This window comes from Prunus dulcis, chromosome 2, assembly GCF_902201215.1.
Source record: "Prunus dulcis chromosome 2, ALMONDv2, whole genome shotgun sequence".
NCBI classification, from domain to species: domain Eukaryota; kingdom Viridiplantae; phylum Streptophyta; class Magnoliopsida; order Rosales; family Rosaceae; genus Prunus; species Prunus dulcis.
The window spans coordinates 16,412,435-16,427,676 of record NC_047651.1 but is presented as its reverse complement, the minus strand read 5'-3'; the positions used below and the strand labels follow the sequence as shown (position 1 = coordinate 16,427,676).

Sequence of the window (15,242 nt, the reverse complement as noted above, 5' to 3'; positions counted from 1 at the left end):
TATTTTTGCTAAAAGAAACAATTTCCTTAAACAAACACATCTTTTTTATATTTGGATGCAGAAACAATTGAACCCATTCACTTTGTGCAAAATTAAAAGAAATGGATTGTGATAGAAACAATAAAGAGAGCCTGTGAAAATATGCTGCTGAACTATATCAATTATGGTTAACCAACAGAATGACATAATGAAGCTACTAGAATTCTTTGGAAAATAACTGGGTTTCTGGAGCTATATGATATCAAAAATTATAGAATATGTTCTAACATGTCCAACCATTTGCCTGAAAAAACAATTGTAAGATAAAGAATACCATCTTATAAAACCCCTCATTAAAACTCCTCAAAAGTTAGTACAAGTATATTTGTTTAGCAGATGGTAAACTATGAACAGTTAGAATTGTATGGCACATTTCCGACTAGTATCATGGATTCAACGGATTCAACACTGCCTGATCTCCCAATATGCCAGATCGAGATCAACGGCCCACAAATTTCTCAGGAGTATCCTATCATTTCAACAATCAAGAATTTGCATGGAGTTTTGCAACTAGTGTTTTTTCCTTCCTGCTGGTTATGGTTTATAACATCAACTAACGAACCAACATCTCTGCAGCAACTTGCTGCCGACGAAATTGCTACTGATGTACATTAACCCACAATTGCAGCTGCACGATGAAGTATAATCAGTAAAGAAAAAGAAAAAAGGCAGAGAGAAAGAGATAGATCAATATGCGCTGTATCTTACACTGGGTGGAAAGGGACTTAATAGGGGAGGGTATTTCCAACCCATTCAACTTGAAACTATTCAGTGAATGCAAAACTACCTGCTACTTCTAAAATACTGGTTTTATAATGAAATATTAATAAGGAAATTTTTTACTAAGAACATTATGCACCCTATGTGTATATTATTGCAATATTAGTTCACCCCGAGTGTATGTTCTGGTATTTGGGGGTGGGATGTAGATCTTTGCTATTATTATGTCAACTTCCTTGTTTCCAAACCCTCATACTGATCAGTATTCATAACTCTGCTAAAATCTTTAAATTCTCACATAATTGGAACGAACATATTAGATATGCCTATTACTTTCAAGACTACCATTTGCAACAATTTGCTAGTGTTATAGCAAATAAACATGACAAATTACTAAGCAAACCATAAATACAACTAATTAGTCAAAAAGTAAACATACTTCAAGTTGGAAGTGAAGACATCTGAATTTCGTCCCCCAACATCCCATTTGATAGATCTGAAGTTTGAAAAGAATCTTTTCTACCACGTTCCAAAGAAGTTGCCTCATATATCCCTACAAATGTTATTCAAATTTATACACAAGTTATGCAAAATTAATAATTAAAAATAGAACAAAATAAATCATTATTAATAATAATGCAGGTGTGCAAAAATCAAATGAATAAATTAACAGATTAATCAATAAATAAATAAATCGCCATCCATAAGAAACAGTAATCTACACATATTTCATTTTCAGTAAAATTGTACGGAAGACATGATATAATAATAGAGATGAGTATAACATTTATCACAATCTCAATCACAACATAACATAGGCAATAATAAATATTACACACATACCAAAGCCCAAAATTAAGCAGCAAATTAGGAAGCCTGGAAGAGAAAAGTCCATATTGTACACGATCTCCATGACGATTATGCATCCTCCAGCTACCATTAAATGCCTTGGAGAAGAGAAAACCATGTGTAATCTACAACACATTGAGAGCAATAATGATCAAACTTGAAGTATATGAAATGATCTAAAACCATTAAGCAAAACATTTCCAAGTGTTGGACAAAACTGCATAGAAAAGTTGTGATCTATACCTCTCTTCCGCAATACTATCAACATAGAATATCAAGATTACTCCAAAAAGAATGGTGCTCAAAAAAGCCCAAGTGGAAAATGGCACCTTATCGCTGGTACTTGAAGGTGATCCCTAAGTGCTCCAAAAAATCAACAGGAAAAATTACAAGTGAAAGAAAAAGTGGGAGGGGGCAAATAAAGAACAAATCAGACATTAAACAAGGCAAGCCCCATAAAATCAAACTAGAGTCACTCCAAAAATGTAAATCTAATCAAATTCAGCCTAGGACTACTTATCATGTCATATAACTTACTATGATCATGTCCCACATGGCCACAGGAAACAGGAAACATGTTGCAGAAGCAATAGTTATTGCATTAAGTCGCCTTTTAAGTTGATTCTGAAAGCACAGGAAGGGTACAATCAGCAGCAATGATTTTTTAACTGTTTTAATCAATTGAAAAATAAACAGCAATTTATTACTTGGTACGCTTAGAGCAAAAGAGTATGAACAAGATAACTGAAGATGGACGAATATCAGCAATTCATCACCTTGAGTGAAACACGCCGCGCAATCACCCTCCTCAGTGCTGATAAGATTCCAGCAAAGATTGGAAGTACCATCTCTTTTATACCCAACAGTTGTTCTGTCTGAACCTCATCATCGAGGCTATCTTTAAATGGTAATTTCAGGTTAAGTCACAATAAAACGCTTAAAAAAATTATCACTGTGTCCAAAAGAGACACACACAAAATAAAGACAAGGAAAAATTATACGGAAGAATGGGACGAAGGAATAATAATAATAAATAAAAAAACACCAGTAACTAATCCTATACAGTAGTGAAAGAACAACAGTTTCGATAAGAGAGGATATAGAATGGAGAATATGTTTCCATGGCCCACCCTTGAGATAAGAAGTAGAAAGATGCAACCATTGCAATAAGCCCACCTACCTGGTAAAAGATGAAGCAACATCCATGTGAGTAAACAAGAATTAGTTTTCTCCTATTTTTCCATTAAAATAAATGATATTAAGTCACCAATACTTTAGATCTGATACTTCTATTCCTCGGATAAATCTTTCCTAAAGCTTGAACACAGAAACGTCCATACACCAACCAGCCTAGACAGTGAAGTCCTTCCTAAACTACTATTTTACATAGCTAAATAAAACACTGTGGCATCTTATAATGAAATGAGAAAATGGCCTAGGACTTTACTGAAGGCCTTCATTTAAAGAGAAACATGCTAACATAAAACCTTCGCTTATTTGCTCGGAGATAATGGTAGATAATTGATATGAAGAAAACAGTATAAGCAAAGGACCAAGCATCTAACCAAGCTACCTTTTTCCAAATGTGGCCCTTGCGCCCATACAATACTCCAGACAGTACCCCAAGGACAGCACCAGAATACTCCGCTAATATAGCTCTAACATAATATGTAAAGATGAAAGAAAACCAGTTATAGTTAACAAAAGAAATACTATTTGCTCAAATTAGGTTTAATCTGATATTGTGGCCATATGCTTATTGCTACTGGCAGATAGTTTCTAAAATTCAGTAGGAGCATATCGTAGCCAGCAAATAATTTGGAGGGTGAGATACTCATTTGTAAGTGCTTAGTAATGAGATTATTATACAATGGAAACTTATATAAACAGGCAGTTGTAAGTGCTTAGTATTAAGCCAAACCTACCTTAGAGGTCCACATGATTTGAGGCCTTTTCCCCATAAAACAAAATATAAAGCTGTTATGCCACCATTTATTATAGAAGGCACTACCTGAAAACAACTGGAACACTCAAGAAGTATATAATGGGAATCACATAAATAAAATATGTTGATGCCTTTTTCATGTATTTTCTAAATAAAAGAAAAAATATCACGGAACCTGTGTGTTTGAGAGTGGCCTGCCCTTCCAAGGCTTTTGCAAAATTAGAAATAGGATGGATGCTGGGATCAGACAAGTGAAGAGGAAAAGTACAACTGAAGCCCCCGTTTCAGATAAGTAGCGATACAGGGAGTAAATTGACCATATTCTTAAGAAATTGCCGATAATATGGATTATTTGCACAGGTGTGTGCCTACATTGAAGTAAGATCATTGGTATAATTAGTTGTGCTCAAAAAGAACAATGAAGTAAAAACACACGAAATGCTCATCTTGCCCAAAAGAAAAAAGAAAAATATTGTGCTTACACGCTGACATATTAGGTACAAAATGATAAAGCTCAGGACTTCATAAGTCCTTCTATTATAGGGTTTTTTAAAATTTGGGTGGAAGGGGAAGAAAAGGAATTTTATTCCACCAACACCCAAACTGAAAACTAGGCCATCCAGCAACTACACGTCTTCCTTCAACATTGAACCTTAGCTCCTGAGGACAGCTTCTGTACTAGACCAGTTATTTTAATGCTCCTTATTAGTTTTTACAAAGTGAAAACTTATAACTCCTTAACCTAGACCTAACCACAGAGAGAACCTCCATACAAATGCAATTCTCATCACTACTTTCTGATTTAAACATTTTGCCAAACCAGGCAGCTACTCGCCAACCAACAAAATTCACAACTAGTTCATACTCAACCAACCCAGCTTAACAATTTGACTAAGCTAAATTTAGTTTTCTTCTATCTTATCCTTGTGTATCTATATTTATTCACTTAATCTATTACTCATACTCGTGAACCCTTCAGCACCAAGAACACTGAAACCCAAATTTCCTAGCAACGCAAACAAAACGAAAAACATTGCCAGTTTCATGAATTCCATAGCCAGATATTTAACAGCATAAGATTTCATGCAATTTCCTTTCATTTGATTTCCACAATGTTTCTAGGGAACCAAACACAGCCCTAGGGTTTTAAAATTCAAATCCTTGAAAATTTAAATTTAACAAAAAAAAAAAAAAAAAGCAAATGAATGAGATTGGCTTACCTGAAATGAGGAGAAGATCCTCGATCTTCAGGAATTTGTCTCGGAGACATCATTTTCGAAACAAATGCTTAATCGAAAAGTTGATTACAAAATTCAATCACTTGTGCATTTAATCGCTGATAATATGCTCCTCTGCTGCTTCATCAGTAAGAAGAAAGCAAACCTGGACAAACCAAGTTAAATTTCTTCAGTTGCTCAGTCTCTGTAATGATATGGGGTTGTTGGGTCGATGAGCCCATCAACGGAGACATAAGGCTCCCGGGGCCCGTTCTGTAAAAGCTCTGGCCTTTGGTCCCATGGTCAGGGTCGATTCATATTGGGCCCTTCCATAATCTCCATTTTTTTTAATGAGAACATTTGCTTGGGAAGAAAAAGTAGGCGCTCATTGTCTACTTTTTTCAAAAAAGAAAAAATAAAAATTTCTATTCAAAACACAAAATCAACACCAAAAAATCAGATAAAGATTATATTTATCTTGCCCTCCATAAAAAAGTTATCTTGCAATTTTTTTAAAAGAACGATATTCTAAACAATTTTAATGTGCGAAAAAGAGGTTCAAACTCTGGTAAAAGGGGTATGCATATTACCTTGTCTTACTGACCTACCTTGTACTCTTATATAAATTCAATAAATAAGTGAGTCAACTAAATGAGTGCATGATTAACTTTTAAAAGCATAAGTGGGAATAACATTATTCTTTAGGGTTTTTAACTACAATGGTAAACTTCTATCATAATTTTATTTTGATCCTCTAACTCGTTTTTTAATAATTTTGATTCTTCAAGTCTCGTACATATTCCAATTTAGTCCTTCGTAAAATTACCAAACATTATTGGTACTTTTGTTTTTTGGTGGGAAATGGGCTTAATATTTTGAGCATCAAAACTACCAAAAATTTCTTTAAATTTTTGGTAGAAATTTTTGGTAACACAAAACAAAAACACCTCACCCTGATCGTTTCCGTCTGATTTCCTAGATCCTATGGTCCTGCGCTTACGAATGCATTCATTGGGGTGAGCAAAACCATCTTCAATTTATTTGATTATCTTGTAACTGAAAAAAAAAATATATATATATATATATAATATTTTTATTATTATTCTATGCAGCCTATAATCTTTATCAGTCCATGGGATCTCAGCCATAGAAATGGGAGAGACACCATCAGATTCACACCGTCCAGCTGTCTACTGTATGAAGTATATACACATAATTCGTGTAGGCCAACATTAAACCCTTTAAATTCCATCAGTATCGGATAAATCTGACCCGATCAACGGTCCAGGTAAAACTACCCATTTTTCAGCATAAACTGAAAATCCACACCTCATTGAGACCTCACTGTGCATTTTGCAACTTCGCAACAGCATTCGGCAGCTGAGAAAGTCCAAATCCAAATTACCTAAAAGGGCTTCTCTCTTTGCATCTTTGCTATTCTGGGTCTTGTCTAAAACGCGCAGAGGCTAAGTACGAGGCTTTGTTTAGCGAAGTTTTGGGTTCTACAGTTGGAAAGGTGGAGTTTTTGCATCTGTATCTCGGTTTTCGAGAGAGATTGGAAGGCTATGGAGGCTTATAAGAAATGGGTTAGGGAGAACAAGGACTATGTGCACTCGTTGGAGTCTCTGGCCAATGTGAGTAATCTCAATTTCTATAAATTTCACTACTTTATTTCTTGATGATTATCAATTTATGTGAGTTTATCGGCATATGGTTCGCTTTTTCTTGTTTATTGGTTTGTCTATTCCGTTTGGTTAACTGGGTTTTTTTGGGTGAAATGGTTAACTGGGTTTCCAATGATCTTAGACATGGAGAAATCTGATGAAGGCAATCTTTAATAGTATTGTAAATTTGAATTCAGCGGTAAGTGTTAACTGATATGGCTGTTGACAATTTTTTTTTCCCTTTTTGATAAAGACATGGCTGTTGACAATTGACATGTATACTTGTTTAATAAACAAACTAATAATTTGCTGAAGCAATTGATTGACACATATACTTTGGAATCAGTGCATATGCGTATACTTTTGGAGTCTCGGGCTAATGTACGTAGTTCATTAAGAAGAATCACTCGCAATTATTTTGCACTCCTGTATAGTCTTTTGTATTGTTAATTTTACTGTCTGTCCTTTTTGGTTTTCTTCTTCTTCTTCTTCTTTATATTATCCATGTGTGGGTTTTCTTTATCTGCAATGGTAACTCATAATTGGAGAAAATTCATGGAATGACTGCCCTTCAATTGTGTTATATTTTAAAATTTTGTTATCTTATCTGAATGTTGAAAATTTGTACAGGGATTCACATGGCTTCTACCCGAAAGGTTTTCTGAGTCAGAGATAGGACCAGAAGCAGGTTTTTTGAAATTTTGGTAACATTTGGCTACTTCTTGTTATAGCTTAGAAATTGGCAGGGATTCTTTCTTTTACATAGTAATTATATGAGTTTCTCTGGGGTAATTATACCTTCATAAAAGTAACTTTGGTTGCTAAGAAAATGAATGAAAGTTATCAAAATTTACAACCAAAAAAAAAAAAAAATTTGAAATTCACACGTAATGAACAATCTTAGATTCTTAGGAGACTTATGATGAGAGCAGGTCGTTTGCTTTTCTGTTTTCTGAATAATGAACAATCTTGACAGCATATTTACATTTTCTAACATTTATCTTGTCAATTGAATAACATATAACTAATGTGTCATTCTGATTTGTACTTATCTTGATCGTATACATATCAATGCAATGAAGAAATTGGTAATTTTTAGTTTAATATGAATTCTGCAGTAACTGCTCTCTTTGGAGTAATAACTGCTATCAATGAACATATCATCGAAACAGCTCCTCCTCCAATGCATGTTGGCTCTGCTGAGTGTTATTCTTTTCCCTATGCATTGTGTATATCTGCACTAAAGGACTTGGAAACGTTGGTTGAAGTTGTGGCTCAACAGTATTTTGGTGATGAGAAAAAATGGAATTTCATTGCTGCTATGGAGGCTATCAAGTAAGGATCATTTGTTACTTAGCGTAATCACTAATTATTTTCAAGCATTTATCGTGTGTAGTTTTCTGTTTGTTGACTCATTATGGATTTCATTATTTATCAGGGTGCTAGTTAGGTTAGCTTTATTCCGGAACAGTGGATATAAGATGCTTCTGCATGGAGGAGAGACACCAAATGATGAAAAGCATTTGGCTGCATCAATTCCTCAACGTAATGGTTTTACAAAGCCTGGAGGGCAGCTTGGGCCTGGGTACTTAAGAAATAATACTGGACAGGACGCATGGAATTTAGAAGGAAGAGCACTATCTGCACTGAGTAGGTTTGGAGAGAATGCTAGAATGGTTTCAGAACCAGTATGGTTGCGTAGAGTTCAACACCAGCATGCAATTATGGAGCCTCCAAGTAACAATTAATATATAATTTACAGACTGGGTAGCATGTGTAATTACAACATTTAATATTGATATTGTTTTCTTACAGCCCCAGTGGTTAAGAGGCCGACTCTTTCCACCATATTGTCCAAAAAGGGTCTTCATGGGGCATTTTATTTGATTGGGGAAGCGCTATTTATAACAAGACCACTTATCTACGTTTTATTTATTCGAAAATATGGAGTTCGCTCGTGGATTCCTTGGTTTCTTTCGCTGGCTGTGGACTTCACTGGGATGGGCATTCTTTCACGAATTACTTCGTCAAGGGGTGGTACCGAGCAGCAGTTTCATCTTTCTGACTCTGAAAAGAATGAGGTTAGGTTTTCCAAAATTCTTACCTTGTAGACCTTGAGAACCTGGCTTATTTACTTGAGTGTGCTAATCTGTCATCTTTAAAATTAGCCCCCTTGTCACTATTTAGTCTGTCATCACAGCTGGTTATGAATAGCTCTTTATAATATGGCATGGGTGCAGGTTAAAAGACGAAAGATGTTATGGGCACTTTACCTCATGAGAGATCCATTTTTTAGCAAGTATACCAGGTAATGCTGAATTTCAGAATGTAGTTGTAAATTGCCACCCTTCAAACCACTAACCCCACACACATGTTTTTCCTACCCTCACAATTTTTCTTTAAAAAAAAAAAAATTATGACTCGGTCTACCTGGGAATCAGGACCATCTTCGTGGGCCATGGGAGCAGTTATGGCAGTATTTGGGCAATTCATTTTTTTCTTGAAGGGTTGTCTTAAGTAATTTTGTAGAAAGATAAACTTATAATTAAATATTTTAAAATAGAGGTTTGGTTAATTAAATATTGACAACAGGGCCACTACTCTGAATTAAATTTAGTAATAGGTTGCTAATTTTCTAAGGAAGAATAATTCATGTGTCTGATTACTTCTGTTGTCAAACATTTCAGGCAAAAACTTGAAAGCACCGAGAAAGTGTTGGAACCTGTTCCTATTGTTGGGTTTCTTACAGGTTGGTTTACTTTTTTTTTTCTTTTTCCTTTTCATTTTATGTTGTCTTACTGCTTTTTTCAAGCCGAGTTTCTGATGTATTCATGATCTGATCTTTCAAAAACAAAATCTTTGGTCTGTGCAGCAAAACTTGTCGAGCTGATTGTAGGAGCTCAGACGAGGTATACTTACATGTCAGGATCATAAGGAGGAGGCTGCAATGAGAGTTATGGTTATTAGAGTTTTCACATTTCTTGTAGGTGAAGCAAGCCCCCCATTTGTATGATGTGTTTCTTAAAAACTGACCAATGTGTCAAATGGCTGTATCAAGTCTGTTACATTCTCAAAAATGAAAAAAGGAAAAGGTTTTATGTTGTTTTTTAGCTAGTCAATATTTTGTGGAAAGTGACGACATGTTAGGTGTCACGCAAGACAGATTGCTGGTTGCCGAGTCTGTTTAGGTTTCTGGTGCTGGGGCTTTGCCCCCCTCTTTCATAATTTTTTGTGTGGAAAGTCCGTGTTTAGTTTGATGAAAAGGAGCCCTTGTATAGAAAATATATTTGAGTAGATGTCTTAAATCCAGATGTGGTTCGCCAGGCTCGATTGAGAGCTTTCTCAAACTGCTCCTTGTTCACGGTGGAACAAATGCCTTGAACAAATATGTCAAATAGAGCTGCCGTTTTTAGTAGGGTTCGATTAAGATTAGTTATGCTTTTCTTCACTGTTTCAATTGAAGCCTTCATTTCCATTGCCCCAACATAAGCCTGCTCCTCGCAGATAGGGAAGGAGCCATCTTACAACAAAGAGATGCACTTAGATCTCATTTTCGCTATGTATGCAACCAACAGCAAGATCATGCATTTTAATTCTGATTGTAAACAAAGATAAAGAGGTTTTAACATTAAACGACATTTTATTTATGTCATTGAGAACAAGATCATGCATTTTAAGCATGCCGTTCGGCAAAACACACATGTACATCCTTAAGCCAAAAGGTGTGTCATTTGTCTGAGTCACCAGACTCGACACAATCAAATATGCGGCAAATGATGCTTGGGGTTAAAAATAAATAAACATCACTAAATCCAAAAGAAAACCATGCCTGCAAAAGAGATAGGTTGAAAATTTATAGTTCATTCTTAATGATAATAACAGGGCAACTTAATTATAACTTTTACTGTGGCAAATCCATAATCACGCACTTGAGCAGCTGAATGCTAAACAAAAATATACGGGCTCGGTTGATTTAAAGTTGAGAAGAAAAACAAGCACAAAGAAAAGATGATAGACATAAGGGGTTAAGACCCTCCTTGACACCTCCAGCGTGGAAAGTGCGCAGAAGATATCCAACACTCGACTAAGTGCATAGAAGATCCTACACTTGACCACATGAAGGTTCTAGTGACCGTACTTCTGAAACTCCCACTCGCTGTTATCTGGGTTAACCAGACAAGCACAACAAAAAATTAGGAAATAAGACAATGTCGTGCTATAAAGACAGAAGCAGCAGGGAAAGGAAATATAATATAAGAATGGGAAGGAGATGAGTAAGGCATAAATCTTACCCAACGGACACACTTGGCGGGTTTTCAGCCATCGGCTTATGCAATGGAAGTGGAATGCATGGTTACAGACCCCTACAGATATTCAGACAAAGAAACACCAGATGCTTAATGAAGATGTAGTAAATGTTTGACTGACTAATTTTAGAATAAGTAATGATAACCAAGGTCCCCACACACACAAGAAGACTATCATTACCAACATCTGTTTCAAGCATTAACCCAGATAGATCAAATATGATATAAGCGATCAATTTCAAGCAACGATATGGGGTGAATGAGTGCTAAGACTATAAAATACAGCTTTGAGGACACATAGAATGCATAAAGAGGACTTCAAGCAAGCTGATATGCCAGAGAAAATATAATGAACAGTTCTGCAATACGACTTCAATAATCTCCTTTTTTCTTTCTATGAAAAAATCTCCCTTTCAATGAAGTTTTCCGTTCTTTTTCTTTATATTTAAGCACCTAACAGAGATACTAACCACACTAAGAAAAAGTCTTAACCACCATCTTTGCATGATCTAAGATACATAATTCTTTCCCTTCCCTCTATTACACTTCAAAGATACAGAATTACAAAGAACGGGCTTGCCAATTATGTAGAATGTATGGGGGTAGAAAACATGAGAAATAAAAAACAAGGCAGGTATACAAAAAATTTATTAATATATTAAATACTAGTGAACTTTTAAGCTACCTGTGAGCCAGATTAATGGTGAAATATCATAAATGTGATTAGCTACCAAGGGCATATCAACTATAGCAGTCTTAAATGATTAGCATACGCATAAACTTGAGGAAAGTAGGGTTTGAAAGCTGAAGCATACCCCAAGCAACCGTACACTCCTCACTTGTGGCACTTGCCTGGTTCGCTTGGCACTCGATGCCTACTCACCACCAAACAAAAAATCAATAACTCAATAAAACAATCAAGAAAAATCAAACTATAAAATTATAGGAAAAACACTCACAGAGATCCATGATATGGTTCCTGCAAATGGCACAGTTATCAACCACAATATCTGCATATAACAAAGCAAAACAACATCAGTACCCGACTTAAACACCAAGTTAGTTAAAATTCTAAACCATGAGGAAATCAGATAAATTAGGGTTAGGGTTTCGAGTGGTTACCCCAAGCCCAGAGAGCTACAGCATTCCACTTCTTGATCTCGAACCGCTTGGGCCTCTTGGTCGAAGAAGGACCAGCGCTGCTCGAAGCCTCGCCTACCGGAACCATCGGCACGTCAGAGTCCAATGTGGCCATGACTTAGCTTCATAATTAGCAAAATAAAAAAAACTCAAAATTCATCGTATTACACCAAATATCTACATATACGGGCAGCAAGTACACCAAAATAAGGGGCTTTAACTAACAACATAATTTCAATAATTCAGTAATATTTCATGCGTAGACCCAAAATTTCAACAATCACAGAAGTGGAATTCATGAAAGCTCAGTTGCAGATCGGCAGCAAGAAATTATAAGAAAACTATAACCCAAGGTTTCTGGAATCTCATATCATGTTTTAAAGTTGAACAAAAACGATACAGAAAGATGTACAAAAATCACAAGAAACTAGAAACGATCCATTGAAAACAATAAGAAAATCTTTCTAAACCCAAAAAGAAATTCCAAAACTGGGTAAAACCTTGAACTGAATAAGCATCCCAAACAACAAAATTGAAGAAAAATTGAAAGAAACCTGAAAATTTGACGTACCGAATGGTGTGATTGCTAGCGGCAACGAAGCTTTGTTCTCGCTCTATGAGGAGAATCAGAGTTAGACGAGGGAGAGAGCGAGAGAGAGAAACACTGAGTTTGCTGGGTTATTATAATTGGGTCGGGTTTTCCTCTTTGTGGGTATGAGAATTTCTTCTTTTTTTGTTTTTGTTTTTCAATGAGAGTACTATGTTGACATCCCTTATGTGACAACACTATGATGCCATTTTAAGAAAATAAGCTTTTATCATAAAAGTTATTAAACAAGATAATTTCTAGGCGCTTATTTTCCGATAAGAATTTGTAAAGCTTTTGTGACCAAAATTATAATTACTCTTTAATATCACAAAACGTTGTTAAGGTTTACGAAACTATCAGATTGCATTCTTAATTCTTTTTTTTGTCATTCATGGTCCTCAAGGTTAGTCTATGTGCTTACAAATGATCTCTACCGTTAGGTTTCGTCAAAAACTCCGTTAGTTTGCTGACGTGGAATATATATATATATATATATACACACACATACAGAGAGCTTCCATTGAGTGATCCCTCAAATAAAAGGGACGCCCTTTAGGATACTCTACAATTTTTTTTCCAATGATCCGAACCATCTATTTTTTAGGTCTTCATTCATAGATCATCCTTACAAAAAATTAGACAAATTGGAAACCATTTCGACATCCAATTGTGTCCTACAAAATCAATGAACACTGTATTTTAAGAAAGTACTAAAATTTCAATATCTCAATTGAATGGTCAAATGATATCGGATTCAAGTGATTTTTTTTAGAGAAGAAGATCTTTGAACCATTTGATTAATATTCAACGGTGGGTGACCACAATCTCTTGAACTCCTGTAGTCCAAGAGATCGGGACTGATATGTATATAGTTTTTCTCTAATACGGACGTCTGCATTAAGTTAAAGTCCAGTCGTCTCTTTTGCAACTTCTTTTTGCAAGTGAATTTGGTTCTTAGTGGAACCCACTTGGCTTGAGGAACCACACTGGCTTAGCGGAACCCGTTCATCACTGACATGGCTCTATAATTAAATAGAAAAAGAAGCCAGCTTAGAGCCATTCTAGCGGAAGGGCCCAGCCCGAGGCGAGGGGAAAAATTTCGTTCCACCGCCTAGCCCAAGCCCCCGGGGGGGGAGGGGGGGTTGCGGGACCCACCAACTCGGGCCAGCCCAAAGCGAGACGAGCCCGAGCTCCAGCCCGCGGTCGCTGACGTCAGTGCGCGCTGGTTCAAAACTTTTTACCGTTAGCGCGAACGCGCTAGCTGACGTCAGCTCCAACGGGAAGTTGCCACGTGTCGCCTCCCCAGGCCTCCGATCAGCATCTCTGAATCCATCCTACGGTTGAGGCTTCTTTGGGCAATAAAAATATGAAAAAAAATCGTAAATTTTTTTTAAAAATTCTAAAAAATTCAAAATTTTTTTCTTCTATAAATACCTATTAATACCTTTCACTTTAAACACCAATCCTCATACATTTCATTCGAAATTTGAACCCAAAAATTTATCTGAAATTTGAATTTTGAAATTCATCCGAAATTTGAATCCAAAAATCTTATCCGAAAATTTTATCTGATTATGAATAGTCTTGACACGTAGGAACCCGAAAATCTTATCTGAAAATATTACCCAAATTAATTATTTCCATTAAAAAATAGGGGGAAAAAACAAAAAAATGAATAGTAATTTCCCTTAGCCATGGCAATGGGTGGAAACACAAAATACTATTTGTAAGGGCAACCACTATTCACATGAATAGTGGCTGCCCTACCTCCACCCTTGCCATGGCTAAGAGCAAGTCCAGCAGTGTGAGCTGGACTCGGGCAGGGGGGGGTTTGGGAAAAAAATGGACTTCCAACAATGTGAGGCAGCCCGGGCAAGCGGTGGGGGCCACGAGAATGGGCAGGCCCGAAGGCGATTTCGGCCCGAGCTTGGGCCCGAGGGCGATGACGTCATGGCTGGCGTCAGCCCTCCCGCATTCAAATTTTTTTTACCCTTGGCGCGTGCATTGCACGCGCCAACGTTAAAAAAAAAATTCAAACGGACCGCTACAGTAGCCGCCAACGGCTACTTTCCACGTGGCAGCCTCTGGTCTCTCCGATTATTTTTTTTTCTTCAATCCAACGGCAGCCAATTTTTCTGCAATAAAAAATTGAAAAAAAATCGAATTTTTTTTTAAAAAATACACAAAAATTACAGAATTTTTTTTGTATAAATACCAACCAATACTCTTCACTTTTAACACCAAATCCTCTTATATTTTCTTCTTGGTTTTTTGTATCATAATTGCAAATATCATGCATGATTTTATTGAACAAATGGGGTTGCATTCCATATCTCCCTCGAAAATGAACATCATAGTACAGAGATTGTGGGATAAAATAATCTTTCATAATATTCTTACCCCGAGAATGTCTATGTCTGTCCACATTTGGGCGACGGCTTTCTTGTGAACCACGGGGACTCTGGTTTTCTTCCTCCAGCAAAGCAACTGCTATGCCAAGTTGCTCATCTAGTTCTCTCTGCGCCCTTTTGCTTGCAGCTCGTCTACGCATTCTTTCTCTAGTTTCTCGCTCTTGCCACTCCAAAACCTCTTGCATGTCTGCCATTGAGAATGGATAATGAAATCTAAAATTTGAGAAATGGAAATGTAGAGAAGAACTTGTGTGGGAGGTATGAGCTGAACCTCTAGTTTTATAGAAAAATGAACACATATAGATATGACACGCGGCGCAATCTTAGAGGGTGAAAATCTTATCTGAAATTTGAATTTCGA

At 36.3% G+C, this 15,242-nt stretch overlaps 3 protein-coding genes across 7 annotated transcripts; 1 reads left to right on the top strand and 2 right to left on the bottom strand.

The window, feature by feature from the left end:
* Positions 1-202: 202 nt before the first annotated feature.
* LOC117618706 (zinc transporter 5) lies at positions 203-5,113 on the bottom strand. 2 transcript variants are annotated; one of them, XM_034348406.1, is made up of 11 exons: positions 4,774-5,113; positions 3,729-3,921; positions 3,534-3,619; positions 3,182-3,266; positions 2,710-2,788; positions 2,385-2,515; positions 2,146-2,232; positions 1,852-1,964; positions 1,603-1,733; positions 1,199-1,312; positions 203-667 (listed from the first exon to the last, which is right to left on the bottom strand). In XM_034348406.1, exons 1-10 carry the CDS (start codon positions 4,824-4,826, stop codon positions 1,200-1,202), a joined length of 1,071 nt encoding a protein of 356 aa, XP_034204297.1. In that variant the 5' UTR covers positions 4,827-5,113; the 3' UTR covers positions 203-667; position 1,199. The 2 variants fall into 2 exon arrangements, with proteins under 2 accessions (XP_034204297.1, XP_034204298.1); XM_034348407.1 differs by lacking the exons at positions 3,182-3,266; positions 3,534-3,619 and having other exon boundaries at positions 4,774-4,959.
* A 585-nt stretch (positions 5,114-5,698) lies between these two features.
* LOC117617433 (peroxisome biogenesis protein 16) lies at positions 5,699-9,846 on the top strand. 3 transcript variants are annotated; one of them, XM_034346801.1, is made up of 9 exons: positions 5,699-5,786; positions 5,883-6,404; positions 7,065-7,122; positions 7,553-7,769; positions 7,873-8,171; positions 8,250-8,515; positions 8,675-8,742; positions 9,122-9,183; positions 9,307-9,846. In XM_034346801.1, exons 2-9 carry the CDS (start codon positions 6,336-6,338, stop codon positions 9,366-9,368), a joined length of 1,101 nt encoding a protein of 366 aa, XP_034202692.1. In that variant the 5' UTR covers positions 5,699-5,786; positions 5,883-6,335; the 3' UTR covers positions 9,369-9,846. The 3 variants fall into 3 exon arrangements, 2 of the variants coding, with proteins under 2 accessions (XP_034202692.1, XP_034202693.1); XR_004584348.1 differs by lacking the exon at positions 8,675-8,742; XM_034346802.1 differs by lacking the exon at positions 5,699-5,786 and having other exon boundaries at positions 6,338-6,404; positions 7,065-7,138.
* A 374-nt stretch (positions 9,847-10,220) lies between these two features.
* Positions 10,221-12,678, bottom strand: LOC117617435 (RING-box protein 1a-like). 2 transcript variants are annotated; one of them, XM_034346804.1, is made up of 6 exons: positions 12,436-12,678; positions 11,864-12,003; positions 11,701-11,751; positions 11,557-11,616; positions 10,727-10,798; positions 10,221-10,597 (listed from the first exon to the last, which is right to left on the bottom strand). In XM_034346804.1, the coding sequence occupies exons 2-6, from the start codon at positions 11,994-11,996 to the stop codon at positions 10,560-10,562; spliced, it is 354 nt and encodes a 117-aa protein (XP_034202695.1). In that variant the 5' UTR covers positions 11,997-12,003; positions 12,436-12,678; the 3' UTR covers positions 10,221-10,559. The 2 variants fall into 2 exon arrangements, with proteins under 2 accessions (XP_034202695.1, XP_034202694.1); XM_034346803.1 differs by having other exon boundaries at positions 12,453-12,678.
* Between the last annotated feature and the right edge of the window lie 2,564 nt (positions 12,679-15,242).